The 22,057-nt window shown below is 41.4% G+C and overlaps 2 protein-coding genes across 2 annotated transcripts in view; both read left to right on the forward strand.

The window, feature by feature from the left end:
- Positions 1-14,553, forward strand: part of LOC143017910 (interferon-induced very large GTPase 1-like) — a 30,758-nt gene extending 16,205 nt beyond the window's left edge. Inside the window, exons 2-3 of the mRNA XM_076172950.1 lie at positions 8,583-8,698; positions 9,290-14,553. Coding sequence (XP_076029065.1) covers positions 9,583-14,553 — 4,971 coding nt within the window. The 5' untranslated portion in view covers positions 8,583-8,698; positions 9,290-9,582. The remainder of the gene's footprint in view (positions 1-8,582; positions 8,699-9,289) is intronic.
- A 3,830-nt stretch (positions 14,554-18,383) lies between these two features.
- LOC143017757 (uncharacterized) lies at positions 18,384-21,388 on the forward strand. Its single transcript, XM_076172615.1, has 2 exons — positions 18,384-19,025; positions 20,006-21,388. The coding sequence occupies exons 1-2, from the start codon at positions 18,648-18,650 to the stop codon at positions 20,471-20,473; spliced, it is 846 nt and encodes a 281-aa protein (XP_076028730.1). The 5' UTR covers positions 18,384-18,647; the 3' UTR covers positions 20,474-21,388.
- The last annotated feature ends 669 nt before the right edge of the window (positions 21,389-22,057 follow it).

Raw genomic sequence — 22,057 nt, forward strand, 5'->3', positions numbered from 1 at the left:
TGCGTACAGCCAGATTCACCCACACCGGTCCCTTCACCGGTACACAGTCTCCTGTAACACCGCACAGTTGCTGACCCACGCCCTTCACACCACGTTCTGGTAGGACTCCCTCTCGCACGAAGGTCCTCTCTGCCCCCGTATCCACTACCATCTCCACTTGGCGTCCATTGATACTCCCTGTCACCTTGATGGCGTCGGACGCCGCCACCTGACGACACCTTAGTTGGCTTGGGGCGCCCGAGTGCTCTGCTGGGAAGGTGCCCCGGCCCCCAGCTGCTTCAAGTTTCCCGCCGACGGCGTCACCCCCTTGGGCTGGCGGCACTTAGGGGAACTGTGTCCTCGTACTCCACAATTCCAGCAGCAGGGCTCGAACACCGGTCGCATTCCGTCCTCCAGCGACCGTGCCCTCCTCTTGCAGTCGTGCTTTTTGTGACCTACCTGACCACAGTTGAAGCACGATCCTTTGAAAGGCTTGGAGCTCACCTTCCCACCAGGTTGAGATGGTTTGCTACTTGCCTGCGCACGCCTGGCCCAAGCACGGCTCGGACGACGCTTCCACGCGTCGCTGGGAGGGGGAGCAGCAGGGCTGACGCTCATGAGAAAGGCTTCAAACTCCGCTGCCCTTGCCAAAGCCTCTCTCACGTTCTTGGGCGCAGCCTGCTTCACGTGGATCTGTAACTGCCTATCGTGAAGAGCGTCCACGAAGCAGTCCTTGGCCAACATGTCCACGGTGTCCTCCGTGGCCATGGGGTAAGCGCCCCTCACTAACGCTTCCACGTCCTGCGCTAGTAAGGGAAGGGCCTCGTCCTTCCCTCGCCTCCTCGTCTTCAGTTGAGCCCGGAACACCTCCGGTTGCCGCCTCCTGCCGAAACGACGCCGGACGCCCTGTTGTTGCTGTTTCAACATTTCGGCCACTGAGCGTTGTGCCAAGAGCAACACTGACTGAGGAGAAACATATTCAGTAGCCTCTCGGTGCAACACCGTGTCATCCTCACATTCACTAGACGCCATGACACTCGACTCCTGCTTTCCCTCAATTTCTCTGTCTTTACCATCACCAGTGACATCCATGATCACTTGAGTCACTTATCACTTCAATATCAAACCACTTATCACTTCGATATCGTCACTTATCACTTCAACCTGATCCCGCTTCTGACGTCATGTGTTACGTACTCGCATGTACATTAACTCACCTTTTTCTTTCTCGTGGGCCGTGATCATGGAATCACGAGTTAAAGACAAGTTCACGCCTACAATTGTCCGGATCAGGGAAAGGCAGGGTTCAGTCTTCTCTTGTTTATTCTGCTTAGCGAACATGAGGATTTTACACGTGTGTTCAACACCAATGCTAGGCTTACTCTCTCTATGCGAGGGTATGGCAGGCGATGCCGGGACCACACCCGGCATCCCCCCACGCACACCCCCGCTACATACCCCCTTGCTTCGACTCTCCGACATTACGCATCACTTACACGCATACCAACCATCCAGGCACACTATGCAATTTCGCCACAGATCCATCTGTATAAATAAAAATTGAATCAGCATGTACTGGTAAATGTTCTAAAAATTCACTTTTTAGCTCTACAGCAGTTCTATTTTTCTTGTTTTTACAAGAACAAATTACTGTGAGGCATCGGTTCCAAGGAGGGAATTTGGGAGGCGTGATCTCAGCAATTACAATAGGAACAAGTCCTACCTCCTCTGCCCCAACTTCACATCTCGCTTCTAAATGTTTCGGCAGAGTACTTTTTCTTGGAGCTCTGTCTACCGGCTGCTTTACATATTTGAAGTTTGGATTCTGTTTTGATGTCAAGACACGAGATGTATACCTAATGCTTAATTCCTCCCTGCGAATATAGAGGGGAGGAATTCCTGCTTCCACATACAAGCTATCCACTGGAGGTGTTCTACAGGCTCCCGAACAGATCCACAAAACCATATTGTGGACTATATCAAGCTTCTTTAATAAAGTTTTACATGCCGATCCATAAATTTGACACCCATAATCGATTTTGCTAAGGCACAATGTTTGGTAAAGCCTTATTAGAGTTATACAATCTGCTCCCCAGTTGAAATGAGACACTACCTTTAGTATATTAAGTCGCTGTTTAACAGTGTATACAACCTTGTTTATGTGATGAGTGAATGTCAGCCTTTTGTCCAAAACTAAACTCAAGTATTTTACTTGATCTTCATAATGTTGGTATCTCTTCCTTTCGTCTTCGTGTGGAGAACCTTATGGCTTTTGTTTTTTCAGCAGATAATCTGAAGCCCCTGCAATTAGTCCATGCTGTTGCTAAGTTAATAACCTGTTGAATCTTTTGGCCTGTTTCTAATGTTGTCGATTTGCTGCACAAAATAGCGAAGTCATCAACATAAGCCAATCCGTGAACTTCAGGAACTTGTTTTAACAAACTATTAATGGCTATGCTGAAGAGTGTAGGACTCGGAACACTTCCTTGGAGAATCCCTTCCTCTTGAAGATATGCAGAAGAGAAAGAAGAGCCCACTGACTTTTAGATAACGGTCAGACAAGAAATCCTTTAAACAATTGAACATATTACCCCGATACCCCACTCAGCAAGTTGGTTCAGAATGCCTCCCCGTTGGCATTTTTCAAGTCAAAAAACACAGCAATGCTCAAGTTCTGAATTGCAAAGGCATTCTGAATCTCACGAATGATAAAAAGTAAGGGGTCCAGAGTGCACTTATTTCTTCTAAATCCAAACTGTCTGTTAGGTAGGAGATTTTTAGATTCCAAAAACCAAACTAAACGCATATTAACCATTCTTTCATAAATCTTATGCAGCTAGTAAGAGCAATAGGTTTGTAACTTTGTGGGTGATGAGAGTCTTTTCTGCTATGATAATTGAAGTCTTCCAAGATTTAGGAGAAGATCCAGAAGACCAAAATTTGTTCAGCACATTTAAAAGGAATTTCTTCGAGGATATGGATAAATGAGCAACCATGGAATAAAGAATGTCATCATCTCTAGGAGAGGTTGGGGAGGATAAAGATAAAGCATGATCCATTTCATCCAAGGTGAAAAGAAGATTATATGCCTCCGAGTTCGTATTGGTAGGAGGAATAATCGTGGTCTTGTCTCTGATTCTTCTGAAATCATGTGAATAATGTAGTGGACTTGAAATATCAGTATAATGTCTTCCAAAAGCCTCTGCTACTTCTCTTGTATCTGAAATAAAAGTCTTTTATCTTGAGAATGGGCAAAGGAGATGGAGTAAACTTTCCTTGTAATTTTTTAATACTATTCCATACTAAGGTAGGGGAAGAGTCATATTTCAATTGGCTAATATATTTAATGAAGGATTTCCTCCTTGCTTTCTTAAAGATTTTCTTCTGCTTTGCTCAAGCTCTTCCGTACGTTATCTTATTGACTAAACAAGGATATCTCCGATATCTCTTGTAGCAAGTTCTTGTAATCTCTCTGCTTAAAGCACATTCATCATTCCACCAGGGGACTACTGGGCGTTGAGGTTTACCAGCTGTCCTAGGAATGGATGAGAAAGCACCAGAAAGTATGATGCCTACCAGATAATCATATGCATCAGAGTTACTAGAAAAATCCCTAGTCTTATAATTAATCTCTGTGGATCTCCTAAATAATTCCCAATTAGCCTCTCCTGTCTTCCATTTAGGTAAGTTGAAGTTTTGAGGTCCTTCCTCAGAGTCTTGGTGGTTGACTGCTGCTGCCACATCTGGTGTCTCTTTGCAGAATGTTCACACAGTCTAGTGTGGTAGAATTCATACATCTGGTCTAGCCTTGTACTGGGGGCTTGTATGGCACAGATTTTAGGACTTTGGATAGTATACTCCTGTTCTGTTGTTTGTTGGCTACAGGAGTCATGAGACTGTAGGGTTAGGAACTTTTTGCTCTAGGACATTCCAGATATAGATGGCGTATCTGTCACATCTAGTTTGCTGTGAGTATAGTCCCAACTCCTTCAAGTGGTCCCAGTAGTTCTGTGATTTGTTTGGTTAGGACATCTACATAGCCTCAAGCAGTTGTACTTTCCTAACTGTAGTATACAGGAAATCAGCAATGCTCGTTGTGTCCAATCTCTTAATTTCTAATTTTCTAACACTTAAATTCATGTATGGTTCCAATTTAATCTATATCTTTGATTTCCAATTGTATTTAGATTTGAACTCTTAGTGTTTGAGGTTGGACACCTTCTAAGGTATTCCTCGTGCCGGTATTTATATATCTATACGGAAAACTATTTTGTCACATCCTTTTGATATGTGGTCTTTCTTAAATTACTTCTATGACCTCTTAATACATTCCCATCTTTAATTTGGAGATCTCTTCTATCAGTGCAATCTATCCCCTTTAGTGACCTGAATACTGTAATCATGTCACCTCTTTTTCTTTAATCTTTCAAAGTTGGTAGACCCAGTATGTCTTTCCTCATTGGTTTATCTGCTAGACAGAAGACCAGTTTGGTTGCTGCCCTTGGTATTCTTCAAATCTTGCTTATATCCTTCACTGAGTGTGGGGACCATACTAATGACCCATAGTCTTTGTTGTATTAGGAATTCAAAAGTTTTTTCATCATCTTTTCATTCATGTAATGGAACACCACTCAAATCTTTTGCAGTAGTCCAGTCTCTCCCACAATCCTGCTGACATGTCTGTTAGGTGACAGCTTCCCTTTTATCAACACTGCCAAGTCTTTCTGTTTTTCACTACCCAAAGAATAGTTTAAGGATAGCCTTTTGCCACTATTGCCCATTTCCAGAACACGCATTGTTTGGTATTGAACTTCATTTCCCATTCTTGGCTCCATGCAAAAATGGTATCAATCTTTTTGCAGTATACTTCTGCCCACCTTGTTATTCCCTCATGATTTTTGCATTGTCTGCAAACAAGTTGGCATATCTTGTTGTTCCTTCCATCATGTCATTAACATAGAACAAAAACATTGGTGCAAGCATTGAACCTTGTGGAACTCCACTGGTTACTGCTCTCCATCTTGATACATTGTCCTTTACTACTGTCCCCACATATCTTCCTTCAAAAAATGTCTTAAATACAGTCTAGTAGTTTGCCTCTCAGTCCTCCAACATGTTCCAATTTCCACACAAGTCAATTGATATGTATGAGATTAAATGGCTTCTCCAGGTCGAGATGTACACAGTATGTCACTTCTCTTATGAGGTGACCACAACTGGCTAAGGTAGTCAGTAATACTGAACTGTACTTATGCCTTCCAATGGGTCAGCATTATTTGCACCTTGTGATGCAAAATAAAATAAAAATTTCTAATCGAGTTTTTATATATATATATATATACAGTATATATATATATATATATATATATATATATAAGTTGTTCTTATGAGTTTTTTTTTATCATCTCGTCCAAATTTGTTCAGATATTAAATATTTAGTATATAAAAACAGGTGCAAGTATGTTATTCATCCCTCCACATTTGTGCATCTTATTCAAAGAGGCATTAGACAGAGTATAAAAATAAACAAGTAATTGACCATTTTAGTCACTGTCAGTTACTGCAAGCTTGCAACAAGTGAAGATACTGTGTGTGGGCCAGTATGGCCATTGGCTGGCTACCTTACAAAGTTTACCTTTTATCTCAGCATACTTTTCAAAGATTAAACACTCCAATTTCCCATAGTGACCCTGGACGTTGCCTAAACAGATCCACCACTTGGACAGTGGAAAAGGGGTTAACATAGTAATGGGGGTAAACTGTTGTACTCCCCGCCACCCATTAAGGCTCAGAGCTTACTTTCCACTTGACTTTTTGCTCGCTATCCCTTAACTTTAACTTACAATCATACATAACATAATTGGATCACAAGCCCTCTGCTGAATAAATAAATGAAAATAATTGATTTAATAATAGGGTTATAACATAACTTATAAGAATACGAGATAGTTTTGGTTAGTTTGTCACTGCACTCAACACCACTGGCAGCTTGAAGCTGGTTGTTAGTCTACCAACGACCACTACGTGAATGGAATCCTGCGTTCTCTATCTTTCTTCTGCAATGTATATTAATCAAATTACTTGTCAAATAAGAGTGATAGATGTCATTAGTAAATCAAGAAAAAGGTGTCGTATGCTACGCCGTTTTGAGTATTTCACTGTTTGTCACATTTTTTAAGGTAGTTACTATTTAGCAAAAAAACAAACAAAAAAAAACCGTAAATGAATAGACACGAAAATGTATTAAAAAAGAATACTGGGAAAGTTGCTATTCTTGTCTGAAACATTTTCAAAACTCTGCCAAAACTAAGTGGGGCAACTGTACATTGTAGAATGAATAAAACACATCAATACTTGAAACCCCAGAAAATGGAATTGCCCTAACACTGTAGAAAACCGTAAGTGAGGGGTATACTGATTTATTTGATATTCTAACATAGAAAAATGATTGTAATATGGTTCTTTTCCTTGCTGAGTTATTTTAAGACAAAATATATAGATTTTTTTTTCCCCAAGAAAACAAGCCATGGCCTTTGCCCTTCCTGGCTTTGCAGGAGGCTTGGCTGCGTAAACAGCAGCCTACGGCCGCAGCTCTCCGCGCTCTAATCCCACGATAGGGATCCCGTGTTGGGGTTCCGCCCCGAGGCCAAGCCCGAGCTCAAGGGACATTTTTTCCTGGTCAGTTCAAGGGAACATGGCAACCACTGAGGACTTGTTACCCTCCAAAGTAATGTTTCGCAAAACTTTTGGAAACATTATCATCGATTTCTCCGTCAAAAAGTTCCAGATCGTCAAACATTTCATCAGAGTACTGAAAACCTTCATGTTCTCGTAGTGTCTCGTTAAACTTGAGCACTTTTCAATGAAATTCGCGGATAGACGACTTGACACAGAAGGATTTGATGGCTCCGTACAGACCTGGAAAAGGTCGGGTATGTTCATTCCCTGTAGAACAGCTTTTGAAATTTTTCAGTAAACTGTAACCCAATTCCAAAAGTGACGAAGACGCCTCTTCTTGTTTGCGTCGGATTCCGTGGGCATGGTGTCTGAATCACAGAACATGGTCACCGGTCACATTCATGATGCAATCTACCCGCGACCGTGTATATGCGATTTATACCCTTACAGGGATGGCCCGTGTGACGGGGTCCGTGATTGTCCCCTTTTTACCGGATCCCCGTTCAACTCGGTTAGGGACGTTGTGACATTGAAACATTTTGGATAATTTTATTTTTTATTGTATATAGAAACTTTTTTATTAATAAAAAACAGCATTTTTTTTATCTATTATTTATTTATTTATTTATGTTTTTAGTTGTATCTCAACTTGTTTCCCCCTTGTAACAAAGGTTCTGAGGACCCACTATAGCCATCCTTTTGTCACTGTCTTCAAGATATGTTGTTGGATGTCATATAAAGAGATATTAATAATCTGCTGTGCTCCTAATACATCTTAACTCTATTCTATCCCACAGATGCAGTTCTCATAATAAAAACCTTCTGCTTGTTCTCTGTGAACCCTTCCTTGTACCAGTCTGGAGTCTGTGAAACCATACAAAGTTTCATTCTTGATTTTAACCCCTTCTGCATAAGGCAGTACTTTTTACCTTTATTTCAGTTGACATGAACTTATCCCATTCACCACTATGAAAATGCAATAAAAATTCACTCTTATTATTTTAACCAGGGCTGTGGAGTCGGAGTCGGAGTCAGAAGCAATTACGGTGTCACTGGAGTTGGAGTCTGTAAAAGTATACCGACTCTGACTCCAGTTAAATTTACACTTTATAAGGGCTTTGTTTAGTCTGTAGAGTTATGCAGTGCACACTCCTTACAAGTAGATTATAAAAAAAAAAAAAAGTTCAAATCCCACTCAGGGCTGAAGTATTTTCAGTAGCGCTGCGAGTCATTACTGCAACTCTTATGGATAGTGGAGTTTGGTGTGTGTATGCATGTAAGGTCACAGCATTACCCATAGATTGGTCATATATGAGCTCTCTTCTGGAGGGTAAAAACTGTTGATCATAAGTGCAACACATGATCCAAGACCATGGTAAATCACACACAGTAGTAGTAGGACTGTAATAAAGGAAAAGACAACTGGAGAGCAGTAATGAGTGGAGTTCCACAAGGTTCAGTGCTTGCACCAATAATGTCACATGACATACATATCAGCAGGATTGTGGGAGAGACATGTGGACTAGTGCAGAAGAGATGATAAAATAATAATAATAATAATTAAAACTGATACATCCAATAGGTGTCAGTAGGATTGTCTCCACACAGAGTGAAGGATATAAGGAAGATTTAGAGAATACAAAGGTCAGCAACCAAACTGGAATAGCTAAGAAGGTGATATAGCCCAAACTCATACAATACATGGGTTCTAATTTAAATACAATTGGAAATCAAAGATATAGAATAAGTTGGAACTGTACATGATAAGTTTAGGTACATTAGAAGATTAGAGAATAGGAAACAGGACCCAATGACTGTTGCTCCTTGTATACTACAATCAGGTAAGTACACACAACCTATGCATGCACGAAGCTTGGTGTTGGCTAGAATAAAATCACTGACTATTGACCCTCCACCCCCAACAGTGAACTCCAGATTAGGAGCCCTGCAGAGTGAAAATTAGACTTTGTGCAGCTGCAGTGACGTGAGGAAAGTGGCACCCGTCTTGCTGTCACTTAAGAAGTCATCCTCAGCATAAACGGTAAGATGGGTAATTATTTCCCAATCAAATAGGTCCTATGGAGATGAATAGAATAGCCAGGTGGTAGCCAGAATAAAAAGTTGTGCTGTTAGTAGGGAGGGGGTTAAAGTTTTTATATGCCATTGGTTTGTTGCATTTATGCCCATCTACACAAAGGACCCAAAATGCCTTGACCCTTTTAACCAAGAGAATATATTCTCACTCAGACTGTAGATAAGTAGTTGAGCAATGGCCATATAAACTGTTGAGTTGAATGTTGCTCTAATTTGCTCAAAATTTGTGATTTTATTGAATATGAGAAAACATGCTCTTACATAGTATCCTTACAATTATCTTTAAGGTGTGATTTAATGAAAAAAAATCCATCTGTATATCTTGAGTTTTAAATTCCATACCATGTCAAAGATATTCCTTGGGAATGGGTTGAAAGTCTTCCGAGTTTGGGCATCCAAGAGAATGGTTCTCTCATATTCCCCTTGATTATCAAAGAACCTTCTTATTGAGGATCCTAGGTGTTGCACTGGACTGTAACTTTTTTTGTAGGAAAGTAATTCGTTCATGGTCACCTGACTCCATTTTTATCATTTCCAGTGCTTCTTCTACGAAGAATAGCCATAGTTCCGGAACACAACCCTTGGACAGTGATCTTAGATTCCAAGAACAACAATTGATGGGTGGTGCTCAAAACCACATCTCGGAGAACTTCCCTGCCCTGCACTTTTTTATTTTTTTTTTAGGAAAAGAAGCTGGGGTGTTTGAGTGGGCATTAATGAATACAGAATAATTATGTTGAGATTTAGAGAGGAAAGCAAAGTCAATAGGTAAGAGAATTGCACACAAACGAGTGTTGAAGGTCATACGCACGAGAGAATTTAAGGTTGGATATGGGCAAAGGGAAGAGGAATCGTGACAAATATAGGAAGTGGCAGAAAGATGAAAGCATATCTGCATCTGGTGGGAGGAGAGGAAGTGAAAATATGACTCAAACTGAGGATATAGGCAACAGTAACCGTGAACTTAAAGATATTGGTTCTAGTGATCCTATTGGCAATAGACCAGAGGTAATGCAAACACTCTTGTCCACACTAGGTCTTGAAGAGTATTTCCCCAAGAAGATCAAGCTGGACCATGTTATTGCATTGACTTATGACTGCAAAAACCAGAAGGCCACATACAAGGACCTTCCTTGGGTTTTGCTTCAGCGTCTCTTCACAATTGATTTCAGAGCGAGAGATGAAGCAGTTTCAAAATCTAACGACAGTACTTTAGATGAAGTAGATAATAACGTCTTTAATTTGGACGACTTTCTTGACGGAAGTGGACTGGCATTGGGGAATGAATTGCTCCATCCACAGGATGTGTTTCTTGCCACATTCATCTGTTGCGATCTAATAGTGAGACAGCACCTGTTGACTAAGGTATTTATTTGCAAACTAGCTGTACCAGTGTTGTACCCTACTTTTCTTGGAGGGGCATATGAACAAGTCTTGTGGTCTCTGCGTGGTGTTGTAGTGGAATGGAAAGATGAAAGTGGGATCACAAAGGAGAAAGATATCGTGTCTCTTGCTCATAAGAGTGTATCGTTTGTGCGCCTTGGAAGTCCTCGTCAGTCCAAGTCGAAGCTCCTCAATCAAGTGCTGAGAGATCAAGGACACCCTACCTTCTTCAACGGTAACAGTCATGGTGGCACCAACAGCCGGAGGGTATCCACTGGCGTGGTGGAAGGTGCCTGGTATTTGCCATCTGGTAAGCAGCAAGATTTCTTTACTGAAGTAACCATGTTCCTCAACTTGAGGGGTGATGCGAGAAAGCTCCCCATTCAAACTCGATACTTGATTCAGTTCTCCTCCATTGTGGTGTGTCTGTTTAGGGTAGAAGATGTGCTTCTGGATGATGTGCGTGACACCCTGGCAACCATCACTGGGAAAGCAAAATTCACATTGATCCTCTTGTGTGGAAGAAAGGAGGTTGTGAATGAAGAAGTGAAAGAGTATTTGAAACTGCTGAAGGGATCAAATCAGATAAACATTATTCCAGCATGGGATGACAGCCAAGTTCATGGATCAAAGCAAATTCACATACTCGTGAGGCAGAAACTTGCAAAGTTATTAAGTGAGGAAGGTTGCAAATTTGTAACCTTAGATAGAATTGAAACAAAATACCTGGAAAAGGTATATATGGATGAAGAGGATTCTGCTTGCAAAAAAGGTAAAGCTCTTGCCCATTCTCTACATCACATACTAGAAGAGTACACCAAGTCAAAATCAGTGACAGATATTGTTCCCCTTCAAGGAAATTTATTGAACAAATGGAGTAGATTACTGAAAGAACAGAGCAGATCATACTCTGGTGGTGAAAAGTCGTTAGAAACTCAGGATGACATTAGGCAAAGGATGCTTGGAATAAGGAGACAGCAAGTAAGTCTCGCGAAGGAACTTGGAGCGGTCATGACATTTTTTATCTCGAATTTAGAGAAAATTGCAGACCAAAAAGATAAAACAGCATTTTACATTACCTGGCTTCGGTTGATTCTCGAAAAAAGAACTAGGGAGGTCGTGCCAGTCTATCGTGCCAAGTACAATGAGAAGTGGATGGAATATAAAGATGCATGTAGGGATTCGACCATAGAAGAATCAGTCCTCAGTGAATTGCAGAAATGTGCACAAGAAGCAGAAAGAGAAGTGGCTCACAATGTGTTTGAGGTGCAACATTTGCTGCGGGAGGTTGGACAAATATATGAATGTATTTCAGAGACAAAAAGTCAAGGTGACTTTAAGAATTTTTATGAAAAGTTGCCGGGCCTCATGGTCTCCCTTTTACTTCTTCATCAGCCCCTTGAAATCTTTGATGGAGAGTCTTCAACTGTTCCCATGACGTGGCTGAAGGCAGTGTTTGAAGAACTGCAGGAGCGCCTGGGAGACAAGAAGCTTTTTGTGTTGTCAGTGTTAGGAACTCAGAGTTCCGGTAAATCGACTCTGCTGAACACCATGTTTGGAATGCATTTTGCTGTGAGTGCTGGGAGATGCACGAAGGGCATCTATGCTCAACTTTTGCCAGTATCCACAAAGTCTGGGGATACCCTCCCCTTCGATTATTTGTTGGTTGTGGACACAGAAGGCATCCGGGCTCCTGAACTGGGGCATAAGGGTTACATTCACGACAACGAACTCTCTACATTGGCTATCGGACTTGGGAATCTCACGCTCATCAATGTAAAAGGAGAGAGCAGTGGAGAAATTACAGATGTCTTGCAGATAGTCATCCACGCTTTTCTGCGTATGAGAGCAGTTCAGAGCAATGTGAATTTGAGACAGTCCTGTATGTTTGTGCACCAGAATGTGCCAGCACTTGGCGCAAAAGAAAAGAATACATATGGAAAACAGAAACTTGAAGATACTCTGGACGTGATGACAGTAGAGGCAGCAAAGCAGGAAAATGTTACCAACATTGCATCATTCAAAGATGTAATTAGGTTTGATGACAAAGACTCTGTTCACTATTTCTCAGACCTATGGCAAGGTGACCCACCCATGGCCCCATCCAACACTGGATATAGTGAGAAGGCTTTGGAGTTGAAAAATAACATCATCGGTCAAACACTTGCTGAACAGGGCAACAACTTGAGCGTAGGCGATGTTTTACTGCGGCTCGACGATTTGTGGAAAGCCATCTTAACTGAGGACTTTGTTTTCAGCTTCCGAAATACTGTTGAAGCTAAGGCTTACAGAGACCTAGAATCCAAATACTATAATATTGTTTGGGGTCTGGAAATTTTTGCTGGAAATTGGTGCCAAGAGACTGGGGAGAATGAACTTCGAAGCTGTGATAGCTCTTCTTTGGATGACTGTCAAAGGGACTTGCAAAAACAATTTGAACAACTTTTTGAGGAAGAACGCAAGAAAGCGATAAAAAATCTGGAGCTATTCTTTTCAGAAAACAGTTCAAGGAATATTCTCATTCAGTGGAAAACTTACAAGCTTGATGCTATGAAGTTAAAAGGTGATGTGATCTTAGCGAATGTCTGTCGATGCCTTCAAGAACTTAAGGATGAACAGAAAAACTTAGCAGAGGAGAGGGCTCTCCAAATGACCATAGAGAAAGACATTTTAAGGGAAGCCTCATTATATGCATCAAAGTCAAATGGTACAAACTTGGAAAATGATGAGTTGAGAAAATTGCAATTTGAGAACTTTTGGAAATTCTGGCGTCCTGACCTAGAAGTTGATCTAGTGGATTCAGGGAATTTGGAGAGTCACCTAAGAGAAGCATTATTTGAGGCCTTTCATGACAATAAGCTACTAGTTAACAAGTATTTGGAGACCGAAGACTTAAAAACACCCCTTGAAACCACACTAGTTAATAGTATTCAAAGCAACAGCATAAAGAATGATGATTATAGCTGCCAATCTTGGATAAATGCTGTCTTTGATTTCTTTTCTATGGCCAGGGCTCTAAATGAATTAATTGATAGTATTCAGAGTATTTTGTCTCCAATTGAAGTGCACATTGAGGAAGTGTGTTCACATGATACAAAATTTTCCCCTGTGCACAGTAAAACCATGTTACAGAAGCTTATGGACGAAGTAAGTAACAATGACAATAAATTTAAACTAAACAAGAAGCTTCAGCTTCGACTTGCTGTAAACTCTTGCCGTTTTGCTCTTCCAAAGTTTCAAGAAATGGAAGCCGCTTACAGGAGGAGGCACACACAAGTGGGCAAGACTGCAAAACTAAAGGAAATTGCCTGGACTCAGTTTCAGCTGCAAGTCAGAAAGGCTTCAGAAGAAGCAGTCATCTGCAATCTTTTGGTTGGTCAACTGAAAGACATTGTCAGAGAAACTGCCATGAAGAATGTGCAGAATCAGATGGTAGAGGACTGCCTTATTCACTTTAACCTAAAATATCATTTGATCCTCTCTATTTTAGACCACCTAGCCAAGGAAGAAGATTTCAATGAGTATATAGATTATATACATAACCCATCAGCCTATGCTCAAAAGTGGCTTCACGGTTTTGTAGCTAAGAGGTATTTCATGCATGGAAAGGCAAGCAAAAGTTTTGCTGAACGAGCTCGTGGAAAAACAACCGTGATCATTGATTGTATCTTAGACAGCATTCAGGCTACACAAGAGCGGGCCCGAGGGTCAGAGGAGTTCACTATGTGTGAGTGGGTGGACAGCTTCTGTACAAAGGTTAAAAGCCAAATTGCAGTCCCTTCACAAGCTCTCCATATGATATCAGATATGAGAATAGACAATTTTGACAGATTTCATGATACAGTTGTGAAAAAAATAAGAAAACTCCAAGAAGAGTTGAACACATACTATGAGTCTGTCACAATGTCCTCCATAAGGTGGAATGAAGCTTCACCCCCGTCCACCCTGATGTCCAAACTGTGGGGCTGTACTGCGAACTGTCCGTTTTGCAAAGAGCCTTGTAAGGAGACAGATCCGGACCACACAGCCTCCAAGGTCAACCATTCCTGTGTCCAACACAAGCCACTGGCAGTTTCAGGATGGACGTTTAGAGGGAGCCGGATACCCGTGTTAAAACATTGCAATTATGACATTCATAATAATAGCCAATACTACTGTTCAAACCTATGTAGAAAACATGGGTGCTCATCAACTGATGACGGTTTCCTCCACAATTACAGGGATTACAAGGAGTTCTTCCCAGACTGGGACATTGCTCCCTTACCCGAGATTGACTCCACGCCCTACTGGATGTGGTTCTTCAGCACCTACCACAGTCAACTGATAAAGTGGTACTCCACGAAACCTGCAAACATTCCTGAGTCATGGAAACAGATCACCAAAGAGGATGCCCTGAAAAGTCTTCGAAAAATCACGTGATTTATCTTTATCATGCAAAATTGAATTTAGGCAAATGCTTGTCCTTGCAGGTCTATTGCAATATGCTAGGGAGGCCATGTTTCATGTTCTGAAGACATAACAAAGGTTAACATAGGCAGTTACATTCACAAACTGAAACCTGTCAACCTGAACGACTCTACACAGGCTTAAGTAGGGGCTCACATATGTATACAGTGACAACATTGTCTTCAATATATTTTGTCATTTTTTTCAATGTCATTTTTTTCATTGTTAGATTAATATGATTCAGCATAATTGATCATGATATATTATTATACATTAGTATTAGAATTATGAGTATAGTGATATCATTATATGAATAAAGAAGGTAGAATTTCGAAATAAGAGGAAAGTAATATTGAACATTACTTCAAGCGCTGCATTTGTCAGTGGCGGCGCCGGGGGGGGGGGGGCTTTAGCCCCCCCAAAAAGTGGCCATTCCTCCATTAGCCCGCCCAACTGAAATGAGCGAATTGAAAATTGAAAACACTCATTGAAATAATTTTATTAAGTGGAATTATTAATTGCCAGGGCTAAAGATTTGTCAGCCATCAGTTCTAGCCCTACCATTAACCCCCTCCCCTTCTGAAATGAGGATAATATATGTGTATTATCATATTACTATTAGTCCCCCAAAAAATTTGCTCAGCCCCCCCTTAGCCTCCCCAACTAAAAATTCCTGGCGCCGCCGCTGGCAGTTAGATCAATTTAGTGGCATACATAGCTGCACAGCTATATATTTTTTAACTAACAAATGTAGCTTAGTTATAATGATAAAGCATTTGTATACGATTCATCAAACTTCACGTCCTATACTCGTCTGCCGAGCAGTCAGCGAAGATCCTCAGTGACTGTGACTCGGATAGTCTGATAATTATCAGACTACTAATTATAATTTATTACCAGTCAGTAGCATACCAGGCGACCAGGCCAGCAAGGTGTCGCTGCGTCAGATGATTCTGTATAACAAATAAAATACAATGTTCATTAATATTTTTCATTTTGTCCCATTTCTGTATTTTGTGGGGATGGGGTTTCATAGTGTGGGGCATTGGAATAAAGATTAATTCCATAAAACTATAAATGTAACACATCTAAATGATTGGTAATTAAAACTACATGTAGACTACACACTTATTTGGGGCGCCAGGCTGGACCTATATTAGATTTAAGCTCACAGCGAAAAAAGGTTGGGAATTGGTGGGCTAAACAATCAGTGTACCTGCAGCCTGTGGACTTCTCCTCCTTGTGAGAGGGATGGCCGAGTCGGGACCCACTGCCACTACAAAAGACCTACTTATCCACCTCTCTAGCCACCATACTCCTTGGGTTAATTACAGTGCAGTGAGTCGGCTCTTCTGCAGCAGGGTCGCATTAGTAAATATGGTTTTCCCTTAACGCTTCACCAAAGTAACTGAAAATAGCTTTGCTTTTTTCACTGATGAAGAAATGATAGAAAATCGTGAAACATGTCCCCATATATCATTACGAAGAAGGTTCATCACAAACAAACACATCTATAAAGTTGGGTGCTGATAATTAATCGGTAGATTTTCTACACACAAAAAGGCTTCTTCCCCTTTACAAGAGAGATAGCCAGGCAAGGTATGCACCCACAACACCCATCGATCATTTCCCTTTCATCTTATATCCTCGTGGATGAAGGGTCATCCATGTCTCCCGCTCACTAACAGTATCAGAGTTAATGCAGTAAGACACAACACATCCACAGCAGTGCCATCCGCCTCATTTACACAGTGATTCTCCCTCTTCGTTCTGCCATGGAATAACAGTAACAGAAAAGTAATGGTAACCGTAGACGGGAAGAAATCCCTTCGGTCTGAATGTATTTTCAAATTACAATCATTTTGCATTCACGCCTATCCCTTTCTTTCTCCCTTCCCTACTCAACAGACATTTCCCTTGTCACAAAGCCTCTCTCACCCCATCGATCCATCTCGTTTTGGTCTACCCCTCAGGTCCACTTCATCAACTTCTTCCTTCCACACATTTTGCTAGTTTACCGTTAACAGAGACATCTATATATGTATTTATATCTGTCTATTTGTCACAACTAACACCACAGTCGGAACGTTATTTGTGATTTTGTGTTACTACGTTTGTCACCACCATCGTGTTTATTCACGTGCGTGCGGTTGTATAAATGTGTGTGAATTAGCGTTGCTTACAATAATAATGATGATGATAATAATCAACGGTTTATTGGATATAGCGCATTTCTGCTGAAAATATACATCCTACAAGATTATAACAATATAAAACTATGACAGTGAAAAGATGTTGTTACAAGCATTCAAAAAACTAGACAAAAAACAGCAGGCTAAGTAATAGGTGTGTAGTACAACAATGTTAATTCTTGTTGTTGATTAAGTCCACAAATGTCGGTATGGGGCTCTTCTAACACCGGTCGGTACGTGCTCTGATCGGCTTGATAGAACTATGGTGCCGCACCCACCGCCGTGGTCGAGGAACCTGAGGAGGTAGCAGGTTCCGGTGCCGAGGATGTTTAACCAGGGTGACCGCAAACGACCTCAGACTCTGAAGATAGCGGTCAGCAAGGGTGGGTAGTCCTAGTGTGGTGAGAGCGTGCTGATATATGGTGTAATATTTGTCAAGGATTGTGCGACAGCCTCTTTTCTGCACTTTCTCCAGCTGGCGCTGCTGCGTCATAGTGAGTGAGGAGGCCCAAGAGGGTGTGTGCGTGCGTGTGAGTTAGTTTGTGCGTATATGTGTGTGTGTGTTCACGTGTGTGCACGTGAATCAATTTGAACGTATATATGTGTTTGTACGTGCGTGCGTTTGTATTGTGTGTGTGTGCATGCGTGTGGATTAACCTGTGTTTGCGTGAGGTTTTGTGTGTGCATGTGGTTTTTTGTGTGGATGTATTTTTTGGTAAATGTGATTGTGTGTGTGCAAATGAGTGATCGAGTGTGTGGGTGTGAATGAGTGAGCGAGTGTATGTGAGTGTGCATACCCGAGTGCGTGATGCGTGCTTGTGTGTGTGTGTGTGGTACGTGAATATCTATGATGCATGTGTCTGTGGAAAAAAAACGACATATTGAAATCGTCCAAGACATTCTGCCCTCTAACACTTTCTTTTCCTATACTCCCTCTCCGTGCCACAGAGATGAAAAAAGCAACCCAACACCTGAAGAGAGAAGATGCCGCCACTGTAGCCACCCTGAAGCCACTCTCAAGCACTACCTCCAGCATTGCCCCGCAACTGCATTTCTGAGGAGAGGGCCTCCGACAACATCTGAGGGTCTTGTGCGTCGCCTATGCCGCCACCTCAGCGCTTACGAACTGCGTCAGCTGGTGGAGTGTCAGCCCCCACCCCTTTAATTCTTTTATAATATTTACAGTTGTACTCCGTTCATATTAGGAAGGGTGAATTCACCGAGATGTGCATGCGTATTTCACATAGGCATGCACATCCGGTAAATGTATGGGTGGGCGTGGCCAAACCATGACCACTCATACATTGAATCACCCCCTCTTTTTCCTTATGATTCATTATATGTTACCATTCACTTAACACCGTACACAGTTCACATTGGGAAGGGTACATTCACTGAAATCTGCATATGTATTACATATACGTATGCACATCTTGTGAATGTATGAGTGTGTGTGGTTGGGCCCACACACACTCATAAGTCAAATCACCCACCAAACGGGCTCACAATCAAAGCCCGTGGGAGCTTAACTCCCAAATTAAACAGAACCGCGTTGGGCAGAACAATACCGACCAACACACACAGCAACATCTCCTCGTCCAATCCTCTAGCCGTCCCATCGAGCCTCGCTGACGTTAAGGGCCCTACACACGCTCAGACTTTTACTCAGACTTGTCTGCACAGACAATGTATGCGCAGACAAGTCTGAATGTGTGTAGAGGAGATTTGTGGTCTGCACAGACCATTTGCTAGGTCTGTGCAAAATCAACTGTAGCTTGATATTATGTCTGCGCAGACATCTCTGTGCGTGTGTAGGTGAGATCCCACCATTTCCTCAGATTTCAGTTGTAGCGCTACTGTAAACAACTGGCAGTGATGTCTGACTTTCGTAATCACTCAAAGGAATTTATCATGGACTTCATTGATATATATCGAAGTGAACCGTCAATATGGAGAATTAAAAGCAAAGAATACAGTGACAGGCAGAAAAAGGCAGCTGCATATGAAAGGCTTGCTAAAAAGCTGAGAGAAGTGGAGCCAGAGGCAGACAGAGAAACAGTTGTTAAAAAGATAGATAACATCTGCAATACATACAGAAGGGAACTGAAGAAAGTAGTGTCCTCCAAGAAATCTGGATGTGGTGCGGAAGATGTGTACACACCTCGTCTGTGGTACTTTAACCTTCTGCAGTTTCTGTCAGACCAAGAATTACCAAGTCACTCTGTATCTACTCTAGATGACTCTCCAATACAGGTGAGTAAAACACATTTATATTTCATGTCATTATATATTTATATACACTATTTGTCTGCACTCACCATATGATTCTGCCACGAATGTTTGCCTTCATTGTTAAAGTATTGTAGGTACATTTCACGAACTTGCTTGGCATCCTGGGCAGGATGTCTGTTATGTCCTATATTCAGTGAAACCAAGTTACTTGAATCTGTTCTGAGACCTATAGTATGTGTACCACTCTCAGTGTCTTCTACATCAAAGCACTCTGATGGTGTGTAATGATCAGAGGAAGTTATACGTAAAAAATTGTGCAAAATACAACAAGCCATTACAACACTGTTTATGTTCTGAAGTCCTAAATTTATTTTTGTGTGAAATATCCTAAATCTAGCAGCCAAAATACCAAATACATTCTCAATTACTCTACGAGCTCTAGACAGACGATAATTAAACACTGCGCTCATCTGCTAAGTCTTTTTGACTAAAGGGTATAAGAAAATCTTTTCTCATAGCGAAAGCTTCGTCACCAAGAAATAAATAGGGTAGCACTTTCTCACTATTATGCACTTTCTCTGCAACAGGTACACACAAGAGACCACCAACAAGTTTATCATAAAATTTAGTGTTGTCCAAGACTCCACCATCTGAGATTCTACCATCTGTACCAAAGCCACACATGATAAACTCATAATTAGCATTTACTATTCCAATCAACACCAAACTATGGTAGCCTTTGTAATTGTAATAAAATGAGCCACTATCTGGTGGTGGAATGATCTGGACGTGTTTCCCATTCACTGCTCCTCAACAGTGAGGATAATGACATTTGTCTTCAAATCCCTTTGCAACACCTCTCCATTCTTCTTCCGACGTGGGGAACTGAAACAATAAGAAAAAACTACTAAATACGCTGATATTGCATTAGACCAGTACTGGCCAACCCCACACTTGTCCTGTACTAAGTTACTGACGATAATTTCATTACTTGTTCACAGGAAATGGAAATCAGTGAATGTGAGGCTGACAGTCGACCCGAGACACCCAAGACATCATTGGAAGCTAGTACCAGCTGTCAAACCAATGAACCAACATTAGTCTCCAACTGTACAGAATCTGGGGTATTAACCAAAAGCAAGAAGCCTCAACGAAAGCGCAAAGTGGATCAGACTGATGCTGTTTTGTCATTGATCGGAGAACATTTTAAATCATCCCGTCCAGAAGATGATTTTGATATTATAGGGAAGAACTTTGCTACAACACTTAGACATGTTGCAAAGGATCAGCAATTATATGCAGTGAAACTCATGAATGATGTACTGTTTGAGGCTCAACTTGGCAACTTGAATAGGCACTGGACATTATCCAAGCCTAATAAACAGTTGGAAGGTGCACTTCCCCAGCCTGAACACATCCCTCAAAACTCGTCACTCACAACAGACGTGATGTCTGTCACTGTCTGCTAGTGAATATTTCAGTTCCTTTTATCCAATGTAGTTTTAAGACTGTCAATCATGTTTTTTGACCTTACAAGCTCGATGGAAAAGCTTAGTTTAAGTTTTCTATTTTCATATGGTTTTTCAGTTGACAGGTTCACGAAAAAGTAAAACTACAATGGCGCATATTCTTTGTTTACATTGCATTCCACTGGTTTCGCATTTTTGGCAACTTCAATAAAGTGCTTACCTTCATAAGATTTTTATATAATGCCCTGTAGATTGCTTGACATGTTTCTGGTATTACAGCACTTAATGCTTGGGGGGAAATTATTGTTGAAAACTTCATATCTTCATAGCTTTTTCCTGTTGCTAAAAACCTGAGAGTTGCAGTTAAGCGCTCATGGGGACTAATGGCTTTTCTCATACAGGTATCTTGCTTCTCTATGAGAGGTGTAACTAGTGACAGGAGGTTCCGATACCTTTCTTCATCCATACGTAGATAGTTAAACAAGTCATTCGACTCCGGGCGTAGTTCTGATAACAGATTTATATGTGAAAACTGATCCCTCTGTAAAAGCCATTGTCTATACCACTTTCTTTTAAATTTCATCTTGTCTAGTTTTCTTTTTCTTGCTATAAATGTCACAGCCAAACCAGCAAGGTCTTCCTTGGTTGTATACATGCTCCCGTTAAGCTGAAATTTACACAGACTTGTCTGAATAGTGTGGAGGCAAAACCTGTCGGCAGATTTATTTGCTCAGATTTGGTCTGTGCAGACAAGTCTGATTGAAAGTCTGAGCGTACAGCTACAACCATAAGCTTCACTAAGCTGTGGCCTTAGTCCGAGCTTCACCTATATTTCTCATGACAGTTCTAGTGTCGCACCTTGTGGCTAATTACCAAAAGAAAGAGATTAGTTATTTTGTGTTGATTTTCATTTGTCCTGCCGTTGTTCCGAATTATAAAGTACAAGACACACCAAGCTTACGGCCTGTTTCCGACCACCGGCGACAACCTTGCCATGTAGTCTTTGGAAGTCGCTGGTACTCGCCAATAAGATAGATAAATAGATAGATGGATATATTGCAGCACACACTGAATATTCCCCAGTACATAGATTTTCATCTTTATTACAAATTTCCTGGACAGTGGAAGGAGGAGGAGGTGGTTGAGGGGGCGTGGGGAAATACGTACCTCAAGGGAGTGAAGAATGGAGGAGGAGGATAATCTCAGTGGGGAAGCCGAAGTCCAGGAGATTCGCATTACCACACGGGACCACGCGTGCTTCCTCACAGCAAGCGTGTATGTACGTAAATCAAAGAGGGGTGTGGGGACAACTCATAAAGATGACCGTCTTTGGGTAATGAAACCCAGAATTCCTAATGTGACTTTAATTGATAACTTGTTCAAATATCAAATATGGTTAGTATAGTCTATAAAGGTTGGTCTAAAAGTTAATTAATGGTTCCTATCGTACTCTGTCTCCCTGCGCTTCAACTAAACATCTTACAGTAACATCAAATAAATTGAACTTAGCATCTACTGTTGGTTGTGGGAGTGGGTTCAGACGAGCACGGCTTCGCACCTCGGATGAGGCCTTTGTAGCGATGG

Source organism: Oratosquilla oratoria, chromosome 33, assembly GCF_046742065.1.
Source record: "Oratosquilla oratoria isolate Oo_2021 chromosome 33, ASM4674206v1, whole genome shotgun sequence".
Lineage (NCBI taxonomy): Eukaryota > Metazoa > Arthropoda > Malacostraca > Stomatopoda > Squillidae > Oratosquilla > Oratosquilla oratoria.